General features: G+C 31.6%; 2 protein-coding genes across 2 annotated transcripts; both read right to left on the reverse strand.

The window, feature by feature from the left end:
- Nucleotides 1-3,617: 3,617 nt before the first annotated feature.
- Nucleotides 3,618-18,313, reverse strand: LOC126722130 (uncharacterized). Its single transcript, XM_050425284.1, has 5 exons — nt 18,101-18,313; nt 5,869-6,303; nt 5,055-5,359; nt 4,747-4,957; nt 3,618-4,365 (listed from the first exon to the last, which is right to left on the reverse strand). Exons 1-5 carry the CDS (start codon nt 18,311-18,313, stop codon nt 3,865-3,867), a joined length of 1,665 nt encoding a protein of 554 aa, XP_050281241.1. The 3' UTR covers nt 3,618-3,864.
- LOC126722887 (beta-D-glucosyl crocetin beta-1,6-glucosyltransferase-like) lies at nt 18,001-19,670 on the reverse strand. The gene has a single exon (XM_050426028.1). The coding sequence runs from the start codon at nt 19,631-19,633 to the stop codon at nt 18,317-18,319; it is 1,317 nt and encodes a 438-aa protein (XP_050281985.1). The 5' UTR covers nt 19,634-19,670; the 3' UTR covers nt 18,001-18,316.
- Between the last annotated feature and the right edge of the window lie 1,192 nt (nt 19,671-20,862).

A 20,862-nucleotide genomic window follows, 5' to 3' on the forward strand; every position in this document is an offset into this window, starting at 1 on the left:
TTGGTAGAACCCCATGGTTTCTTTCTTTCTTCCAAATCATCGATGTGGCATGGGTCTGTGGCTAGCGATGGAGCAATGTGGGATCGACGGTGTTTGTAGGTGGTGGGTCAGTTTTTTGGCTGTGTAAAGTTGTGTGAGTTTCTAGGTAGATCTGAAGCCCATCTAGGATTAAACGTGAATCCTCTCCTTCCTTACTTTCTCATCTCACTCTCTCTCTATCTTAGGCTTGAATCTACAGCCGCTCTTGGGTTTGCTGTATTTGTTTTTGATTTTTGACAAATTTGAGAAGGGATATTCTGGGTTTGTGAAAGGAAATTTTTTGGGGTTGTGATATAGAATTTGTTGGGTTTGTGAAAAATGTTTAGATCTTGGGATTGACATAAAAATTTTGGTTGGTTGTTGATTTGATTTTTTTTTTTTTTTTTTTGAAACTGAAAAATTTGTTTGGTTGCCAAGAAAATGGATAATAAAATGTTATTTCCTTTTAACTGTCAATGAGTTTTGATGTGTTTAGTTATAAAGAAAGTACAAGAAAGATAAAGAAAATAAAGAAAATAAGGATTAATTTACTAAGAATATGAAGAACATGAACATGATTAGTTATGTTCTAGGTAAGAACACAAAGTAGATGAACATGTTCTTCCAAAAAAAAAAAAAAAAAAAAAAAAAGAAAGGAATAAAAAAATTAATTTTATTTTAAAAAAATTGAAATTCACAATTTTATTTCAATTTTTTAATCTGATGTGGCTTTTTTTAAAATTAAATTGCTAACGTGGTATTTTAAAATGCTAATTAATTTTTTTAAATATTATTTGAATGATCATGTTAGCATTTACTGTACCAATAGTGTATTCCGTTTGTTATGTAGACAATTTCCTTTAGTAAGATGACAAGAAGGACCAAAACAAGATCATTTTTTGATTTTAGGGACTAAATATAGTAAAATTAAAAAGTAAGGACTAAAATAGGAATAGGGTGAAAATGTAGGGATGAAAAAGGTATTTTTGCCTAATTTTTCTTTTTTCAAATACCCAAAAAAAAGGTGTGACCTTGGGGTGCGCGTGTGAATGGTTGTTGGGTTGAAAAATCCTTTTTTTTTTCTTGTTCATGATTGATTTCGCTTGTGTATTCACCATGTTGTCAATTTTCATGAGTAATTCAGTGACACTTAATGTTATTATACAAGTGACATGTCTTAATCGATAACACTACTCACTTACAAGTTAGATTACTAATAAAAATGTTCGTATATAGGTGCCAAGTATATAGGTGACAAGTTGTAATGGATGATATTAAACGCTATTTAACATACTAGATTACTAACAGAAATAGACAATATGGTCAATATAAAAACGTAATCAAACATAAAATTTATAAATGAAAATTTTGTAACTTAACAGGTAAAAATGAGAACAACCCCTAAAATTAAAGTGTAAAACATATGCTCTCTTCTTCTTTTTTTCTTTTTTTTATGTATGAAAAAATTTGGAGATATGAGGTATTGATCCTCATTCCTTAACAATGCTTTGGTTATGCTCTACCATTTGAGATACCCAAAAAAAAAAAAAAAACCACTGATATTATCATGATTTTCGAGTAAATTACATATTTCTTTCTCATACTCATTATAATATCACTCAATGCATTATCCTCACTTCTATACAAAAAAGTAACACATATGATTATTCTGACACAAGTTCATAGTAATAGCGAAGGAACATCATCAAAGAAAGACATGTTCTTCTGCTGTAGCTCTTGATAATCCTCCTATCTAGCATTCTTTGGATCAAAAGGCTCACAATCAGGAAGAACTAAACCTTGTTTTATGCAAACCATTTTCCTAGCATGCAGAACTTGCTTTGAAACGACTGGAAGCTGAATGGATTGATACTCTCTTAGAGCTGATTGTATATTTTCTGCTCCACTCTTTCCAAGACATCTGCCTAAAACTACTGCATCCAAAACTGACATGTTTGTGCTTCATACAGCGTGAGGTGTTGTGGGGTGACCACATCTCCAATTAATACCACATTGTCCCAAAAGATTCGTTCCAAGGGATCACTAACATATATGAAATTTAAAAAGGGATCCTTTGTTTCTTTCATCACTCTCACCAACTCAAAAACACAAACCTTCTCTGCTTCTTGATGCATCTTCTAGACCATTTCACAACTTATTTTCATGGTTACTGAGTTTCTCTAGATTTATTAAGTTAAAGTATCAGCTCTAGTAGGCAGAACCAAAGCAAAAGCAATTTTCCATTGAGATTTCATAGATCTATGCTGGGTTATTTTTTGGATGGTTCAATTTTCCATTGATTTCGCTTGTGTATTCACCATGTTTTAATGGCAAAAGTTATCAAGCCACTATGTTACAGGGTGAATGCTATGTCAAGAAGTTTTTAAAACATGTGTCCTAAATGAATTCTTGCCCTTTTCCATTTGGGGAATAGTTAGGTACTCGAAGAGTTCTACACCCACATTATCAATATAAATAAATAGACTTTGCTTTAATTTTTGGATTAGATGCCTCTATTCTAATGAAGCCACAAAACCATTCAATGTATCTTCTATCACTATTCACCAAAGAAGATTTGCAATTGTCTAGAAGGGGATGAGAGCAGGCAATGGTCTCCATTTCTATTGTCAATCTTTCTTTGCAGCCTGCAGGCCTCTGTGAACCAGACTAGACTGGAGATCCAACTGATTGCCATCCCCCCACCAGCAACTATTTCTTCCTTGATACCTCACACATTTTTTGGTGTAGCAAAAAATATTTGTTGTAACCTATTCCAGTACTAGTGCCAAGACTAATGAGCCCTTGTGAGGCTATGTTTGAGCTTCTATGTATCGATGGCTCTTAGCAAATAAGAGTTCTCCCTAGATCAAAAGTACCACTATCCACTTTAACAATTGAGTGCTATCCATATTTCCTATAATGATATCCCCCATTAGCACACTAAGCACATTGAGATCAACTATCACTTAATCCGACATCATCTCCAAGACTCCAACAGGGTAGTATTCACTTGCACTCAGTTTCATCTAAAGACCAACTTGCTAATGTGTTCACTAAGTATCATCTGTCAGGTTGCCTCTGTTATTTCCTCTTCAAACTCAAGTTGGCTTCCTCCATGATGACTCAAGTTTGAGTAGAATGTTAGTATAACACATTTGGCACATGTCATATGTTGCATATCATGGTTAGTCCTTAATATTGAAGAGGACCTCATAACATAACCCTCGAATCTATCTATAGAGACCATCACAATAAAAACTAAAACCAATTTTTTTTTACTGGGCATTAACTTGGAGCCACGTGCATCTATAGCACTTTTTACTAAGATCAATGTAGTTATAAATCTAGAAAATACAAAGAATATAAAGAGATTCTACCACAAAATCATGTCATTACTAATGCATTATCAAGAAAGAAACCCTGTTTATTCCACCATAATCATATCAACTACTTAGGCCATTTCATACGGTTCACCACCATTATTCATTAATTTGCAGGATAACAATCAATTGGTGCCTAATCATGCAAACCATAAGATTTTGTTGACCAACAAGCCGATGAAGCATTAACATGGAGACTTTAGCGACTACTGATAGTAGTGGAGAAATTTATTCAATTGCAATGCAAAGCAGAAAAAACTGATTGTGTGTTCTTCAAAATCAGGGATTTTTTTTTTTCGCTCAATAGATAGTATCATACTATACAAACAAGGCAATTCTAGCCAAAACCTAGATCTGATGTAACTATAGCTACTGTGAAATGATGAGCAAAGAATTACAAGGATAGTAACCCTATGCCATTTTCAGTTGCAGAGATATGCTATTAATTCCAAGTAAATAAAGGACATCATATTAATAGTAAAGGAACATCATCAAAGAAAGGCATGTTCTTCTGCTGTACCTCTTGATAATCCTCTGATCTAGAATTCTTTGGATCAAAAGCCTCACGGTCAGGAAGAACTAAACCTTGTTTTATGCGACCCATTCTCCTAGCATGCAGAACTTGCTTGGAAACAACTGGAAGCCGAGTGGTCTGATATTCTCTTAGCGCTGCTTGTAAATTTTCTGCTCCATTCTTTGCAAGGCATTTACCTAAAACTGCTGCATCCAACACTGACATGTTTGTGCTTCTTAAACCGTGAGGAGTTGTGGGGTGAGCTGCATCTCCAACTAATACCACATTGTCCCAAAAGATTTGTTCTAAAGGATTGGTATCATATATGAAATTCAAAAAGGGATCCTTTGTTTCTTGAATGACTCTCACGAACTCAGGAACCCAAACCTTCTCTGCTTCTAGATGCATCTTCTGGATCATCTCACTGCTTACTTTCATGGTTACTGAGTTTCTCTAAATATATTTTAATTAATATATCAGCTCTAGTTGATAGCACCAAAAAGTCTCAAAGCCAAAGAAATTTAACATTGTGTTTTCATAGATCTATCTTGGTTTTTTCTTTTAATTTTTGAATGGTTTAAGACCAAAATTTATGAAGCTGCTATGTCATGGGATGAACAGCATGTTAACAACTATTTAACCATGTGTCCTATATGTGCCTAAATGAATGCCTGCCCTTACCCATAAATATTAGCCTTGCTTTTTCAGCTTCTATGCCTCTATTCTTATAAAGCCACTAAACCATACAATGAATATTCTATCACTAAACACCAAAGAAAATTTGCAGTTTATATAGAATTGGATGTAACAAATGGGATGAAACTGAGCAATCACCTTGAGTTCAGGCTCGGGTTGGTTGACATACCAAATCCAATTAAGCCTTTTGTTCGGAAGCTCATAAAACACACTGTGAGTCTCAGAACCTAAGTCGAAGTACAAACATTTTCCCAATTCAGGATATGAATTACGGATGCCCACAACAGTTTCTGAATTTTCATTTCCTGAAAAATCAAAAACCCCTCTCCATGCACAATAACCCGAATACCTTCAAAGAAAATTTCAATGACAAACTTCAAATTCATAAGCAAGATATAAGGAAAAAAAAGAAAGGAGCAAATTTTCATTTGTTTTTAATTAGAAACCTCAATTTAAGGCCAGGAAGAAAACTCTGACGGATAGAAGAGAGGCTCCCATCTGCTGCAACAAGTAAATTACCCACTATTTCGATTTCCTCATCAGTTTCTAGAACCTTAGCCTTAATCTTGACAGATGTCTTGTCCTCAGAAATGCAGAAAGAGAGAAAAAGGTAACCCCATAAAAGTATGTTTGGGGGCAATGCATTGTAAAGAAGGCCATGGAGATCAGCCCAATGAGCTGCTCTGAAATTGAAGTTGTCATCTCTTGTCAATGTCCAGCTGACCTCCTTCTCACCATCTCTTGCTTGGTTCTGTTTGCAAACAAATTCATAAGCAAGAGAAAGTTAGTTGTCTGTAATTTTTCAAGTGAGAACATTCTTATATCAAACCTTATTACATGGTATATTCTAAAGCGAAGCGAAAGAATCGAAAGGTGGCAGGAGAATTAACTGTTTGTGATCATGGTAGTTCAAAAAACAATAACGAAAGTAATAAGATTTTTTTTTTTTTTTGTTGACGGAAAAAATTATCAGAATATTGCCTCAAGTCAAAATGGATGCAACTGCAGAAATAAAAAAGAAAACCTGAGATTGCCTCAAAGTCAGAATCAAACTATTGTTCCAAGGGAAATTTTATTATTAATTAATCAAAGTTTGTACTTAGTAACGTTGATTCATATAAATGAAATTCTGCGAGTTATCTGAAACAAGAATAGGAATCATGTATTGATTTTTCTTTTCCTTTGTTTATAGCATGTCAAGTTAACTATAGTCTATAGATAGCAAAGTAGGAGGGGTAAAACGAAAATAGACTTGAGTACCATGTCAATAGTGAGTGGCAAAGTGGAAGAGTAGAGAAGCTCTGGATCATCAAGCCAAGACTGAATGAGCCTCTGGGACAGAGGGTCGAGCCCGAGTCCAGCTCCGGTGGGACTTCCCTTAATGGGTTCGCAAGTTTTCTCAAGCACAACAACATCCCACCCAGCTAAGATTAGTGTGTGTGCACATGACACTCCTGCTATGCTTCCTCCCACCACTACTGCTTTAGGCTTCATATCTCTCTCTCTCTCTTTCTTTCTCTCTACTCCTATAATTATTTGGAGGAAGTGAATATATGATTCTATGAATGGCTTGGTGAACTGGAAAGGGTATATGAATATATGAATAGCTAATTTGTGGACACAGAGAAGGGTCAGGGAGTTCAATTTCAATGTCAAAAGACAACAAGTTAAATGTTTGTTGTTACCTTTTTGGTGCTATCCTACATGTTTGGACTAGAGTAGGGGAACTAGATACTCAAACCATTCTTAAAATAAATAAATAAATACTCAGACCAAATTTTTTATTTTTTAAATTAAGAAAATTTGCAGGGGAAGGGTTTCCACTTTCCACAAATGTCAAAAATTTTGGAAATTGAAGTCCTGCTTCCTTTCAATCATTTGAACTATATCTCCTTTGGTTATATAATCATATTCATAAATTAAAAAAAAAAAAAAAGTAGGAGATTTAAGGTACCGATCCATCTTAGTTATATTTCCTTATTATTGTGGAATATAATATATTATTTTTATAATAATATATTATTTTCAATAATATGAATTTAAGAAAAACAAAAACAAAATTGTTTTATGGCATTTATTGTCACAACTAGAAATAATAAAATATTATTAAGATAAATTTAAAATAATAATAAAACTCTATTTTAGTTTCATTAGTTTTTTTATAATTGAGGTTTAATGGATCTAGTATTTTCAATGTTTAGAAACTTTGATAATTTAATTTTACTTCTTTTTTGTTATGTGTGTGGATAATTTGATATTTACAATAAAGGAGGGTAGATTTGAAATCTAAATGTTTCTGTTAAAATTAGGGATGGACCCAAGTGGTGGCTCAGGCTCTCCTGACCCTAATCGACTATAAAGCCTGGGCCTTGGGCCTTGGTGAAGTACACTATGGATTGGGCTTTGTATTCTTCCAAAGCCTGGTTTTTTTTTTTTTCATTTTCTCTTTATGTCAAGTTTTGAATTGTATTTCAAATTCAAAGCCAAACAAAAAAACACAAAGAAAAGAAAATTCTCCGAGAGCGAAAAACAGAAACCCAGCAAATGCTATTCAGGACCGTCAGTTTAGAGAGGAGGAGATCAAGACATTTGGGCTGGGCCAATCCCAGCCTGTCCTCTTTAGAAACTTTAGGCCCTGCCTCAAAATAAACATAAATTCTCTCAAGCTAAAGCCCAAAAAGCAATAAAATACCTAACCCAAAATAAAAAGAAACAAATTAATATGCTTAGCTTTTTTTCTTCTTTTTTTGAATAAATTGTTGACATGTTGATGCATTTTGCATATGCTTACATACTCATGTATTTGCCATGTCATTTGCTAGTATAGATTTATGTGTTTTATAATCACATGGTCATCCATTTTTCCATGTCATTCTCTAGGGTAGGTTGTACTAATGGTGAATGATATAAAATTTTAATAAAAAATAAAAGTGAATGATTAAATTAATAAACTTAATATAGACTTCTAATAAAAGATTAGCTTTATAATTAAAAAGTCTAGTTCGTTTGAAAATAAACAAGTATGCAGGGACATTTGCAAACTAAGAAGCTTATCAACTTTATTAAAATAATTTTTTTTTAAGATTAATAAAATTGTCAAATGACATTTTTTTTCACATTTTATAGAATTTAAACCCTTGAGTTTCTTTTTGTTTATGTGTCTTTTTGCATGAGAAAATTGCTTGGAGAGGGCTTACTATACTATGCAATGCTATGGAGTGAGGTAGGGTGCAATGCTATGGAGTAAGGTAAGCCTCATTAAATTTGTCATGCAATTTGCTTTCCTAGTAAATGCAATTCGATCATATGCTTAGCAGTGGTGGAGCCAGGAATTTATCTTTGGGGGGGCCATATGTAATTTTTTTTTTTTTTTTTTTGTGTAGATGAAATGTAAAATAGTAATATGCAATACTTCATAACTCAATTTTTTCCCTTTTATTTGTTGAGATAATTGTTAAAATACCTATATGTTCATTTTAAAGATAATGAATGTTTAATTATTGTAATTTGTTTACACATATATTTATAGATATTATTTTTTTAAATGAAAATTATATTTACTTTTAAACTTTCTTAAATATGTATGTATATTATTAGGTATAGGGGACAAAATAATAAGGTTATTTAAAAATTATCAAATTATTTAAGATATTTTCAAAAAAATTAATTAATTTTTTCAAAAATTTTGGGGGGCCTAGGCCCCCCTTGGTCATCAAGTGGCTCCGCCACTGATGCTTAGCTATACTTTTTAGTCTTGTTTTTTAGAATATATTGTTCACATGTCTATTCAATTTGCACATGCCTGCATGTTCATGCTTAGCTATGGAGTGAGGTAGGTTGCAATTGCCTCATTAAATTTGTCATGCAATTTGCTTTCCTAGTAAATGCAATGCGATCATATGCGTAGCTATGCTTTTTAGAATAAATTGTTCACATGTTTATTCATTTTGCACATGCATGCATGTTCATGCATTTGACTTATAAATCTTAGGATAGTTTTATGAGTTTATAAAATCACATGCTCATGCATTTTCCCAAGTCATTCACGTGGGTAGGTTGTACAAGTTCACATGCTCAGCAATGAACCAAATGCCAATATTTTTAGTTATCCTATAAATCTTGAACCTTGGAATTAATTTCAAAATAATGTGTTATCTCTTAAGATAGGTGTTGTAGGGTACCTAACTAAGATTTTGAATTAGTACGGTGAATGATTAAATTTTTAATAAAAAAAAAGTGAATGGTCAAAATTAATGAGTTTAATATAGACTTTTAATAAAATTCGAAATAAAATGACAAAACCTTATTATTTAAAAAATTAAAGTCTAGTTCTTTTGTAAATAAAATATGTAGTGACATTTGCAAATTAGGGAGCTTACTTTTTGACTCAATTTTCCATTGAATTTACACAATTCTGTACATTTAACGTATCCAATGTATTCAATTTTTCTACAAATTCAGAGAATTCATACATCTAATGTACACAATTTTCTTTTGAATTTTAAAATTTCTATACATTCAATGTATTCACTGTATTTAAAATTTTCTTCAAATCCAAACAATTTGTACATCTAATGTACACAATTTTTCCTTAAATTTTAAAAAATCATGTACATTCAACATATCCAAAGTATTTAACTCTTTTTTCAAATATAGACAATCTGTATATCTAATGTACACAATTGTCCTTCAAATTTAACAATTTTGTACAATCAACATATATAATGTATCTAAATTTTTCCTTATATCCAGACAATCTATAAGTCTAATGTATACAATTTCCGTTGAATTTTTATAGTTTTGTGCATTCAATGTATTAGACGTATCCAAATTTTTCTACAAATCCAGACAATTTGTAATCTAATATACACAATTTTTTGTTGAATTAGCAATTTTGTACATTCAATGTATCCAATGTATTTTTCTTCAAATCTAGACAATCTGTACATCTAATGTACACAATTTTCCATTGAATTTTCATGATTTAGTACATTCGATGTATTAAACGTATTCAAAATTTTCTACAAATTTAGGCAATTTGTACATCTAGTGAGTGTTTGCGCTCGGCGTCTGCGTCCACGTTTTGGTGAGTTTACGTTTTCTCTTTTTTTTTTTTTTTTTTTTGGCCCGCTTTTGTTGACTTTGGGGGGACAAATTTCACTATTATGAACAGTAAATGCACTGTTCATACACTGTGCTGACACTGTTCATATATTAAAAAATATTAAAAATGGGTCCCACGGTACTATTTACACATTTAAAAATTATTTTGCTACAGTGTTTTCAGTTTTCAGTTTCAGCAACAATAAGCTGTATCCAAACGGACCCCTAATGAACATAATTTTCCATTGAATTTAATAATTCTATACATTCAACATATCAAATGTATTTAAGTTTTTCTTCAAATCCAGACAATTTGTACATTTAATGTACACAATTTCCGTACACAATTTTTCGTTGAATTTAACAATTCTATATATTCAACGTATCCAATGTATTTAAATTTTTTTTTCAAAATCTAGACAATCTGTACATCTATTGTACACAATTTTCCGTTGAATTTAACAATTCTATACATTCAACTTGTCCAACGTATTTAAATATTTTTCAAAATTTAGACAATCTGTACCTTTAACGAATCCAACATATTTAATTTTTTTTTTCAAATCTAGACAATTTGTACATTTAATGTACAAATTTTTTTGTTGAATTTAACAATTCTGTACATTCAACCTATCCAATGTATTTTAAATATTTATCCAAATCCAAACAATTTTTACATCTAATGAACAAAATTTTCCATTGAATTTTCATGATTTTATACATTCAACGTATTAAACGTATCCAAAATTTTCTACAAATCTAGATAATCTATACATCTAATGTGCACAATTTTTCATTGAATTTAACAACTTTGTACATTCAACGTATCCAAAGCATTTAAATTTTTCTTCAAATCTAGATAATCTTTACATCTAATATACATAATTTTCTGTTGAATTTGAAAAATTCTTATAATTAATGTATCCAAAGTATTTAAATTTTTCTTCAAATCTAGACAATCTGTACATATAACGTACATAATTTTTCATTGAATTTAACAATTCTATACATTCAATGTATCTAATGTATTTAAAATTTTCTTCAAATCCAAACAATTTGTACATCTAATGTACAAACTTTTACATTGAATTAGATCAAAGTAAGTTTTTCATGCACTACAAATCATATAATCTGAGAAACAATTTTATTCAATGTACAACCTGCATCATGGTGATGAACTTAAAAAAGCCTAAAAGCCCTAGTCATTTTGAATTTGCAAGTGCCCAAACCTTTGGAAACGAAAAAAATAAAATAAAATAAAAAATAAAGTGAGTTTTCAACAATCATTTGACACTCAGAGGAAAAAAAAAAAAAAAGTAAAATAAACCCCATCCAAAAAGGTACTAGAATCTCATCCATTTTGCTATACAAATTTAGTTTTTCGTGAAGCAGACATAAAATGGTGTTATGTCCAGTAAAATCACACATCATTCTTTATCAAGTTTTTTTTTAAAAAAAAAAAAAAAAAAAAATAGAAGACACTATAGATTCATGAAAAATTAAATCTTCACTACAATGAATTGAAAACAAAGGACCAATTAAAAGCAAAATAACTCTCTTATAATACAACGGACCAAGTTTAGAAAAAAAAAAGGTCCTTTATCAATTTTTCCTTCAGTTCAAAACTCAATATGGCCAAATAGTTTATCTCTACTATAATGCCAACACCTGTTTAGGCTTGTAAACTAACATAGGTGCAAAAATGCCAAGTAACACAAGTTGCTCTAAGGCCTTTTGTCAAACACCTAGCAAATACAACCAAGAAAGAGAACTTGGTTACTCTATAGGTGCTATATTATAAGGACGCATAATTTCCAGTAACTAAAAAATATTTAGAATATTGGAATCTACAAATTAGAAACATATTGATTCCTCCTATTTGCTATTGGCCCTTCATGGTGCTACCTCAGTACACAAGAAAGATATGAAAATTCCATTGATCTGAATCAAAAAAGAAAAAGAAAAAAGAAAAAAAAGAAACAGAGATAGTTGAGGACCATTATTTCATTTAATTATGGCTTCAAAAAGACTTATATGGTTATATAACATTGGTTGTGAGCAACAGGAAAATCTAACTAATATAATACTGTCTTCTTATGCTTTGTTTCTGCTTCTCTATTTCATCAATAGACTTAATCTCTATTTCAAGTAATTCAACAAAATAGATAAGAGGGAAAACAAAACCTGAAAATTAAAGTGACATGATTAAGTTTAAAAGATCACGAACCATTAAAACTCAAGTAGAATTTCATCTTGTAGTGTTTTCCCTCATGTCAACAAATAGAGTGGAAAAAGGTTATGAACTGAAATTCCTAAAGTGACTGCAACCCATAATTGAAGAGAATGTTAGAAAAAGAAATTAATACCTTTGCTTTGATGAAATTAAAGTCTCTACATTGTGAAAAATTCTACTTCACCTCTTGCAGAGAAATTGAATGATTTAATCCAAAAGAGACGAATTCAAAAAAAAAAAAAAAATTTTGTTCTTTTGAATCAAAGTAGTGTAAGTCTCATTCAAAACTCTAATATGAGTCTAATTGATAACTATAATCAAATACATTCAAGGCAATTTATCAAATGACAAAACACCCAACTCTTAACTTTTTAATTAGCACACATTGTTGCTTTCAACAATATAAATACAAATCTTAATCAAGAGCCAAGCTAGTTAGTGAAATTAAATCCTCAAATTGCTTCAAAAACAAATCATGAACTTATGGAAATTATTCTATATAAAAAGAATGCAAATTAAAAATTTTCAAAACTGTGGTGCTTACTGGCTTCTCTTCAAACTTGTTTGGGCCAAAAATCTTCAGTTGGGCTTCAGCATTTTCTGATGAAAGTACACTTCGTTCTTCAAAAATTTCTTCTAATGAAATGTGCTCCTATCAAACCTAAGTATTTCAAAGATGTTAATAGTACTATAAGAAGTGAAATAGATTAAATACCCAAATCAATAATGCCCAAATTTTAAAAATTAAAAACAAAACTTTATAGGTAACAATTTCAACAATCTGACCATGTGTGAAGACTCTGATTTTTCTTTCTCTTCTTTATAGTCTCAAATCTCTATATTATTACTTTAAAAGCCCCAATTTTTTCTTGTTTGATACTGAAATGGTTTTTATCATCAACTGCAGTTCTACCTTTCAACAACATCTACCAACAAACAAAAAATTAAAAAAAAAAAAAAAGAAGGAAGAAAAGAAAAGCCAAATAGAATTCAGAGAATGAATATGAAATTAGAATAAGAAGAAAGAATAGAATAATAGCATTAGCCAAAAAAAAAAAAAAAAAGGAATATACAAATCTGAAAAATAAGAATAAGAACTGATTTTTTTTGTTAGAACTTTGTGAAAAATTCTAAGAGAACTTGTCACAAATGGTCAAAATTTAGTTACAAAATTAGTTGTTACCTAAAACTACAACCTTACTCAATATTTTCTTATTGTGGTGAATTTTGGAAAGTCCACCATTGGATTATATCTTCTTATTATATTTTTTATGCTTGTAAAATTTCTGGAAAATTAAAGATCAATAGTTATGTTATCAATAAATTGTTTAAATTGCAAGTTTTTGTAGTTGAAAATTATGCATAAAATATAAACTTATAGATCATATAGCAAATAATATCTGATTGACACAAAATTTTACGTGTGAATTAAGAGTGTAAAGAACATTCAATTCAACGATTAGATTTTCAAAATATGTAATAATGTCTATTTTATTGAGTAAGATTGTAGTCTTAGGTTATAACCAATTTTGTAACTAAATTTTGTCCTTTATGAACACTTTGCATACTCTTTTGACACTAAACCCATGTCAAACTACACACATAAACCACATAAGGGGTTCAAATACCCACATCCAAACTACACACACAATCCATATATAAGCATATTAAGCAACAAATACAAGAAATTTTCCAGTTTTAACCATGTGTGAAACCATGGCAATTCCTACCAAAAACAAAAACCGATAAGGGGGGGGGGGGGGGGGACAAAAAAAATCACATACTGGTAACTAATGCCAACGTCTAAGAGCATTTACATCAAAGATGTGAAAAGTGCTAAAATGCTATTTTATAGCTCAAAACACTAAAACATGCTCTACATCAAACGTGCCAAATCTAAGAAGTTTTAGCAACTTGCTATAGTAAGGTGCTACAATTACACTTACTGTAGCAAGTGGCTATATATATATATATATATATATATATTCTCTTTCTTTCTCACTCTCTCTCTCCAGGTCTCTTTTTCTTTTTCTCTTGCTTCCTCTCTGTCTCTCTCTGTCTCCCTCTTTCTCTGTACTCTTCGTCTCCCTCTTTCTCACTAAGGTTAGTGATGGTCTGCCTTGCCGGAGCCATCATGGTTGCAATTCCAATTCCTTCACAACCCCATTTCTCAAATCTCTTTCTTTTCTTCTTTTTTACGCTGCATTTTGTTGTTGTTCTTCCTCTCAACTTAGGCAATCCTCTCAAGTGAAACTACGGCTCACAAGACTTCACTAGAATGTGGTATGCGATTTTTAGTTTTTTTTTTTTTTTTTTTTTAAATTGAGATTATAAAGCAAATAGTTTTTATATTTTGCTTGCCCTTTCTACTTTTTGAACAAACTTTTGTTTTTATTTGAGATTTTTACTTTGTCAAATTTCCAATTTTGTTTAATCTATTTTCTGTCGGTGACCCTTGCAAGTTTTCCATTTCTAGATTATTCTGTTTCTGCTTCACACTCTCTTTTTCATTTTTGGTTTCTTTGTTGATTTATTCAATAGAGACTAAAAATTTTACTTACATTTTTATTTTAAAAAATTGGGTTCTAGGAAAATATCATTTTTTTGCTTTGCTCTTAGTCTATCAGTCTTGCTTATGGTGTGTGTTTGATTAATTTGGATCTAAAATTAGTTCAAAAAGATGATTCTTCTTCTAAAATATAATAACAAAACCAATATATGTTTTTTTTAATCGTGGGTTCACTTTTAGCGTTTTCATTTTAAGGGTGGTGAGGGTGGTGACATTGAGTGGGTGGTGGTTGGCGGTGGCCATGAGGGAGGTTGTTTGTTTTTGCTTGGAGAAGGGAGACACACAGAGAAAGAGGTGTCTCATGGAGAATAAAAAGGAATTATAAATAATAAATAAATAATATTTTAACAAAGTGGTAAAAAAAAAAAAATTAATGTTAGGTGTATCATAAAGTGGAGTATTAAAATAGATAAAATAGTGTTTTGAGATGTTAAATGCTATATTTTTTAACATGTTTGATATGAATGCCCTAAGTTGAATACATTTATAAGGGGTGTAGAGAGAAAGAGACAGAGGGAGAGAGAGAGGTTTTTGGGAAAATAGCCGTTGGAAATTGGAATGGTGGGTCACAATCTTTGTATTTTTTTTTGAAAATATACCCCAGAGTTTTCATCTTTTTGAAAATGGCCATCAACTTTCGACTACTATCTTTGTTTTGGCTTCTTCATTCTTTTAGCAGCCGGACCAAACTTTAGCAGGTTAATTCTTATAAACTCTTATTCAATGTATGTATTTTAGTTGCATATACTCATAACCTTCTCAATACTATTTTATCAAAAAAAAAAAATAATAATAATAATAATAGGGTTGTGTTCAAGTTACACCTGGTTTAATTTTAAGTAATGTTACACCACCCAATAACTTATTATTGAATTAATATTTTGAAAATCCAACCGTTAAATTACATGTTCTATATGTTTTTAAGATGCATGCCAATTTTCATATCAATCAGATGTTATTTACCATTTGATCCATAAACTCATATTTTATGCATTATTTTAAACTACAAAAACTTGAATTTTAACAATTAATTGATGACATGACTATTAATCTTTAATCACCTTGAAATTTTGCAAGCATGAAGAATATATGAAGATAATGTAATCTGACGGTAGATTTGTCAATATTCGTATCCAATTAAAAAATATTAAATGGTGTAACATTGTTTAGAGTTACATCAGGTATAACTTGAACCTAACCCATAATAATAATAACACATTCTAAATACTAGTATATTTAAAAATTTTGAATTTTGAAATTTGAAACTTATCATTATTCAAAAAAAAAAAAGAAAAAAAAAAAAGAAAGAAAGAAAGAAGAGTACATTAGTTCTATTCCCACACTTTATTTTTGAAACTTATCATTGTCCAAAGTAGTAGTAGTAGTAATAATAATAATAATCTACACGTTACTTCTAAGAAATAATAATCTACACGTTACTTCTGAGAATTTTTTTTTTTAATCTTAAATTTGAAACAGTCTCCTAAACATTTTTTTTTTTAAATATTTCAAAAATTGTTCTTAAAAGTGAGGTATAATGTAAAAATTATTATCTGAAAACTAGTTTCACATTCAATTTTTTGAAAATTATTTTCATGTTGTTTTGAAAACAAAAACAAAAATCATCTTATAAAATAAGCCATTAAACGTGCATATCACATTTTCTTGTTTAATATATATCATAGTTATTAATTTTCAAATCAATTAATATAGATAAACATGGTAAGGCTAGATATATAGTAGGGATGACAATAGGGTAGGGTGGAGTTGAAGGATGGGGTCTTCGTCCCCGCCCCGCATGATTTTGTCTTTTGTCTTGCCCCATCCCCATCAACGCCTCGCCCTGCCCAGCGTGATAGGGAAAACTCTCTCACCCCATTCCCACCCCTTGGGGCTTCACGAAGCCCCGCCCCAACCCGTAAAACTCCACTTTTGTTAATTTGCCTTACAACTAGTACAATTTTTTTTTAATGAAACCTATTTAATTAATAAAAAAATATTTGAAATTACAACTAAATTTATCCCATCAAATCAAATAAATTTTTAGAAAAAATTGAATAATATATCTAAGTGTTTAACAAGACAATCACAAAAAAAAAAAAAAAAAAAAAAAAAAAAAAAAAAACTCATAGTATAACACATAACAAAATAAAAGTAGAGAATCACATTAGGTAGAATAAAATAAGGTAATATTAATATGTTTGTTTAAATAGTAGGGTTTAAAGGTATGAAAATTTTATAATTATAACCTTTAGCAATCAATGCGGGGCGGGGTGGAGATGGGAAGAGACGGGGCGGGGTGGGTCTAAAAAGTCTAAACTCATCCCTACCCTGCCCCATGGTGCGGGGCTAAAATCATGCCCCATCCCCACCCCACCACCTTTACTGGCCGGGGTGAAGCGAAGAGGGGCGGGTTAAGCGAGGCGGGGTAAAATTGTCATCCCCACCAGATAGTCTGCAATATAAATTAATTTGCAACATAAGATGTTGGTAAAATACTAAAATTAGTTAATGCATTATTTACAACATAGTGGACGATAGATCCATTTTCTTTTGAAACCCAAATGAAATAATATATGGGTTAAAATGGGAGACATAGACTTGATTTTATAACAATTCATAGGTGTTTTCTTTTTCCTGTTCATTTCTTATCTAAATCAAGAATTGTATTAAATTATTGAAAGGTACAACTCAACCTTTAGCTATTGTGGCTGACTGCATACACAACATACAGTGAATTTGTATCATTTTTTATAGGGACACATGTATGTTATCTAATTTGATTTAATATATATTGGAGAATCATATAGTTTTCGGTAATTTATTTTCATAGTATTTATCAAAAATCTTAAAGTTGAAATAGTATTCCAAACTTGTTCTTAAAAGTGGGAGTGAAACACATATAATGTAAAAATTATTTTCATGTTGTTTCAAAAACAAAAACAAAAATCCTACCCCCTCAAAACAAAAAACAAAAAAACAAAAATCCTACTACCAAAGAGGCTCTTATATCTACCATAAGTTGATAATATTTTATTTCCTTGTCTAATTATCCAACTCCTAATAACAAAATAAAATCTTGAGAAATTAAATAAGATAGTGTGTAGTCTAAAGAAAAATAAAACAGAGATTATGCGTAACATATATCCATAGAGAGATAGAGAGAGGGGGATTGAGATAATCACATAACCGAATAATCAAATAAAAAATCAAAAGTGTACAAAATTGCTTCCTTCATTATGTATGGATGTAGTCCAAAGCCAAGCATGACCTCTTCAAGATAGCATCTTCAACACTAATTTAAAATTAACTAGGAAGCTGATACGCATTTTTAATTATATATTACTAGCAAATAATTTTTGATGAACTATTAGCAAATAATTAATACTACATTCAAAGCCTATTCAAACCACTTTTTTATTACAGAATATAATATATATATATATATATATATATTTTAAAGTCCTAATGTACTAAGTTGAGCCAGCTTTTTAATAGTGGGTCCATTGAAACCCAAATGATAACAAAATACACTTTTTTTTTTTTTTTGGATAAGCTGCAATTGCATTAAATTAAGAAGGAAGAACAGAAGGACAATCTGCATTACAAGCTAACCTTAAGGGAGGGAGCAGATTGTCATAACTGAAACAAGAAGAAGATAAAGCTAGCTTAGCAGCATTATGTGCTGGAACATTACAAAGTCTATTAACCCAGACAAAGGAACAACTAGCAAAGGATGGTGTGAGGTTCTGGAAATTTAACTGCGCGGACATTGTTTGTGTGCTGCGACTTCCTACCATTGCTTATTCTTTTAATTTGCTGCAAAGTCGTAGCAGCTCCTGCACCACTCCATCAATCTCTTCATCTCCCTTATTTTCGATGTTCTCCTTCAATTCTTTTGCCTTCCTCTTTGTAGTTTTCTCCACAAGCACCTTCCTAATCACCTTTGCCACCTCTTCTCTTTCAAGCCTCCCTTTCGTGTCTCTCTTCACTTCTACACCTGCACCTATTGCCTCCACCAGCCTAGCATTCACTGGCTGATCAAGATGCATTGGCATGGCTATAATTGGAACCCCAAACGTCATGCTCTCCATCACAGAACTCCATCCACAATGACTCACAAACCCACCAATGCTAGAGTGCTTTAAAATCGTTTTTTGTGGTGCCCATCCCTCTACAACAATTCCCCTATCTCCAATCCTATCAAGAAAACCTTTTGGAAGTGCCATTTGAAGATTGACTTTCTCACCTCGAGGAAATCTCACTACCCATATGAAGTTTGCCGTGCTGAGCTCTAGCCCATAAGCTATCTCTTGCATTTCCTCCTTTGACAAAAAAAACTCGCTGCCAAACGAAACAAACACAGCCGATGATGGTTCCTTGTCATTAAGCCACTCTATGATTTCCTTTTTCTCATCTTCTTCAACGGGGTCTTGAACAAGTGGACCGACTGGTACAATCTTCTTCTTCGCTAAAACAGAGAGATAATCAATATGCTTTGCCTCGATTTCTCGAAAAGTTTTGATCAAAACGATTTCAGAAGATTGTTGGAAGCATTCTAGTATTCGATCCCCATCGTCAGTATCATTTGCGAACTTACCAACCTCATAATCCTGAAGATAAATTTCTGGAGAAGGATATTCAACACCAGGGTTGTTGGCAAGGTGCATATAAAAAGATGTTATCGTAGCACTCATGACCACGAAATCGATGGCTGGAATATTTTGTGACTGAGCTAGTGATGGTGCCAATATCTGAAGAAAATCATAAATAACCAAATCAGGCTTTAGTTGCTTTAAAATGGTGGTGATGTTTGGGCTAGCCATGTCCATGGCCTTTTTGAGTGTGGGCATGAGATGGGGTGGCAAGCCATTGGTTGTGTGGTAGTGTGGTGGAAGCTCAGGTAAGGATGGAAGATGGAGTTCCACAAGTTCTATTGAAAGTGAATCCTTTTCAACTAGTTGTTGTTTGATGGGGCCAAGGTTTATAGCTGTAGAACAAAAATAAATATGAATGTCTCTAGTTGTGAGCTTCTTGGCTAGCTCTAGGAAGGGTGATATATGGCCATGAGCTAACCATGGGAGCATTAAGACGCTAATAGTATTGTGTGTAGCTTTCATTCTCAATTTCCTGCTCTTTGGGGGGCTATTGTTTTTGGTTTTGTATATATACTATATATAATATTTATTATTTATCAAAGGAGAGGAGTGATAGGCCAAAATTGTATTGACCCCTTTGGTAAATTAACCAATTAATTAATTAGCCAAGTGAATTAATTAGGTTCAATTTCATGCAACAGCGCAAACAAATCACTAAATAATTAAATGCAGCAGAAATTAAATTTGACATGGGTGATTTGTTTAGGAATAGGGAAAACCACTGAGGCAAAATCCCACCGGGTGAATTTAAGGTCATCACTTCCAAGAATTCACTATTATCAAAACAAGCGGTTACAAGCAAAGGAGTTCCAGTACCTTATACCAACCTACAGTTGAACTCTTACCCCAATACACAATTGGATTTGTAATGTAGTGACAATCTTTCCTTCCAATGCACAGCTTCAAGTACATGACTAACCAATCGATGCATAGATCCTAGTACGTGACTAACATACCAACTTGAGAAGGATGTTGGCTGCAAAGTTCTTTAGTTCATCCACACGATGAAGATCAAGAAACTCTTTATTTACAAAACCATATTGCGTACAAGCGCAGAAGCTTCTTCAAGAGAAAGATGAGCTAAGACAGATTGTCTTCGGTCACAATATGCATGTAACAACAAGTGCAACAACCTTTGCATCATTGAGATGACCCTTAAAATTGTCCTTATATACGTATAGGGTTGTGAGAAAAGAAACCCTACACAAATAGCTTGGATATGCGTGAAAAACAGATCTGAAAATCTGAATTTCATAATTCTCGATAGATACAACTATCGAGCTTCAAATATTAAATCTTGATAGATATATCTGTCAAGCTTTAATGAACAGTACTTCTTCACTTGATTCTTGGATAGATTTGCATGGCTTCAATACTTGGACTTGAACTCTCATTCCTTGAAGTATTAAATGCATTCTAGATCAACCCAATTACAAATAAAATGTGTTATGTCCTAACAAGGAGGAAAAGCGTAAGAAGAGATGTAAACGTATGTATGTAAAATTTGTGTGAATTTCTATGAACTCAATTCGTAAAATTTTTGGTAATTAAATCAAAGATCTGGATTTTAAACTTAGTTTATATCACAAACTAATTAATATTTTAACTTGATAATAAGATCCAAAACAAAGAAGAAGAAGAAAAAAGTAGGTATGACTGGTAATATAAAAGTTAGAAACCTTAACTCTGGT

This window comes from Quercus robur, chromosome 4 (assembly GCF_932294415.1).
Source record: "Quercus robur chromosome 4, dhQueRobu3.1, whole genome shotgun sequence".
Lineage (NCBI taxonomy): Eukaryota > Viridiplantae > Streptophyta > Magnoliopsida > Fagales > Fagaceae > Quercus > Quercus robur.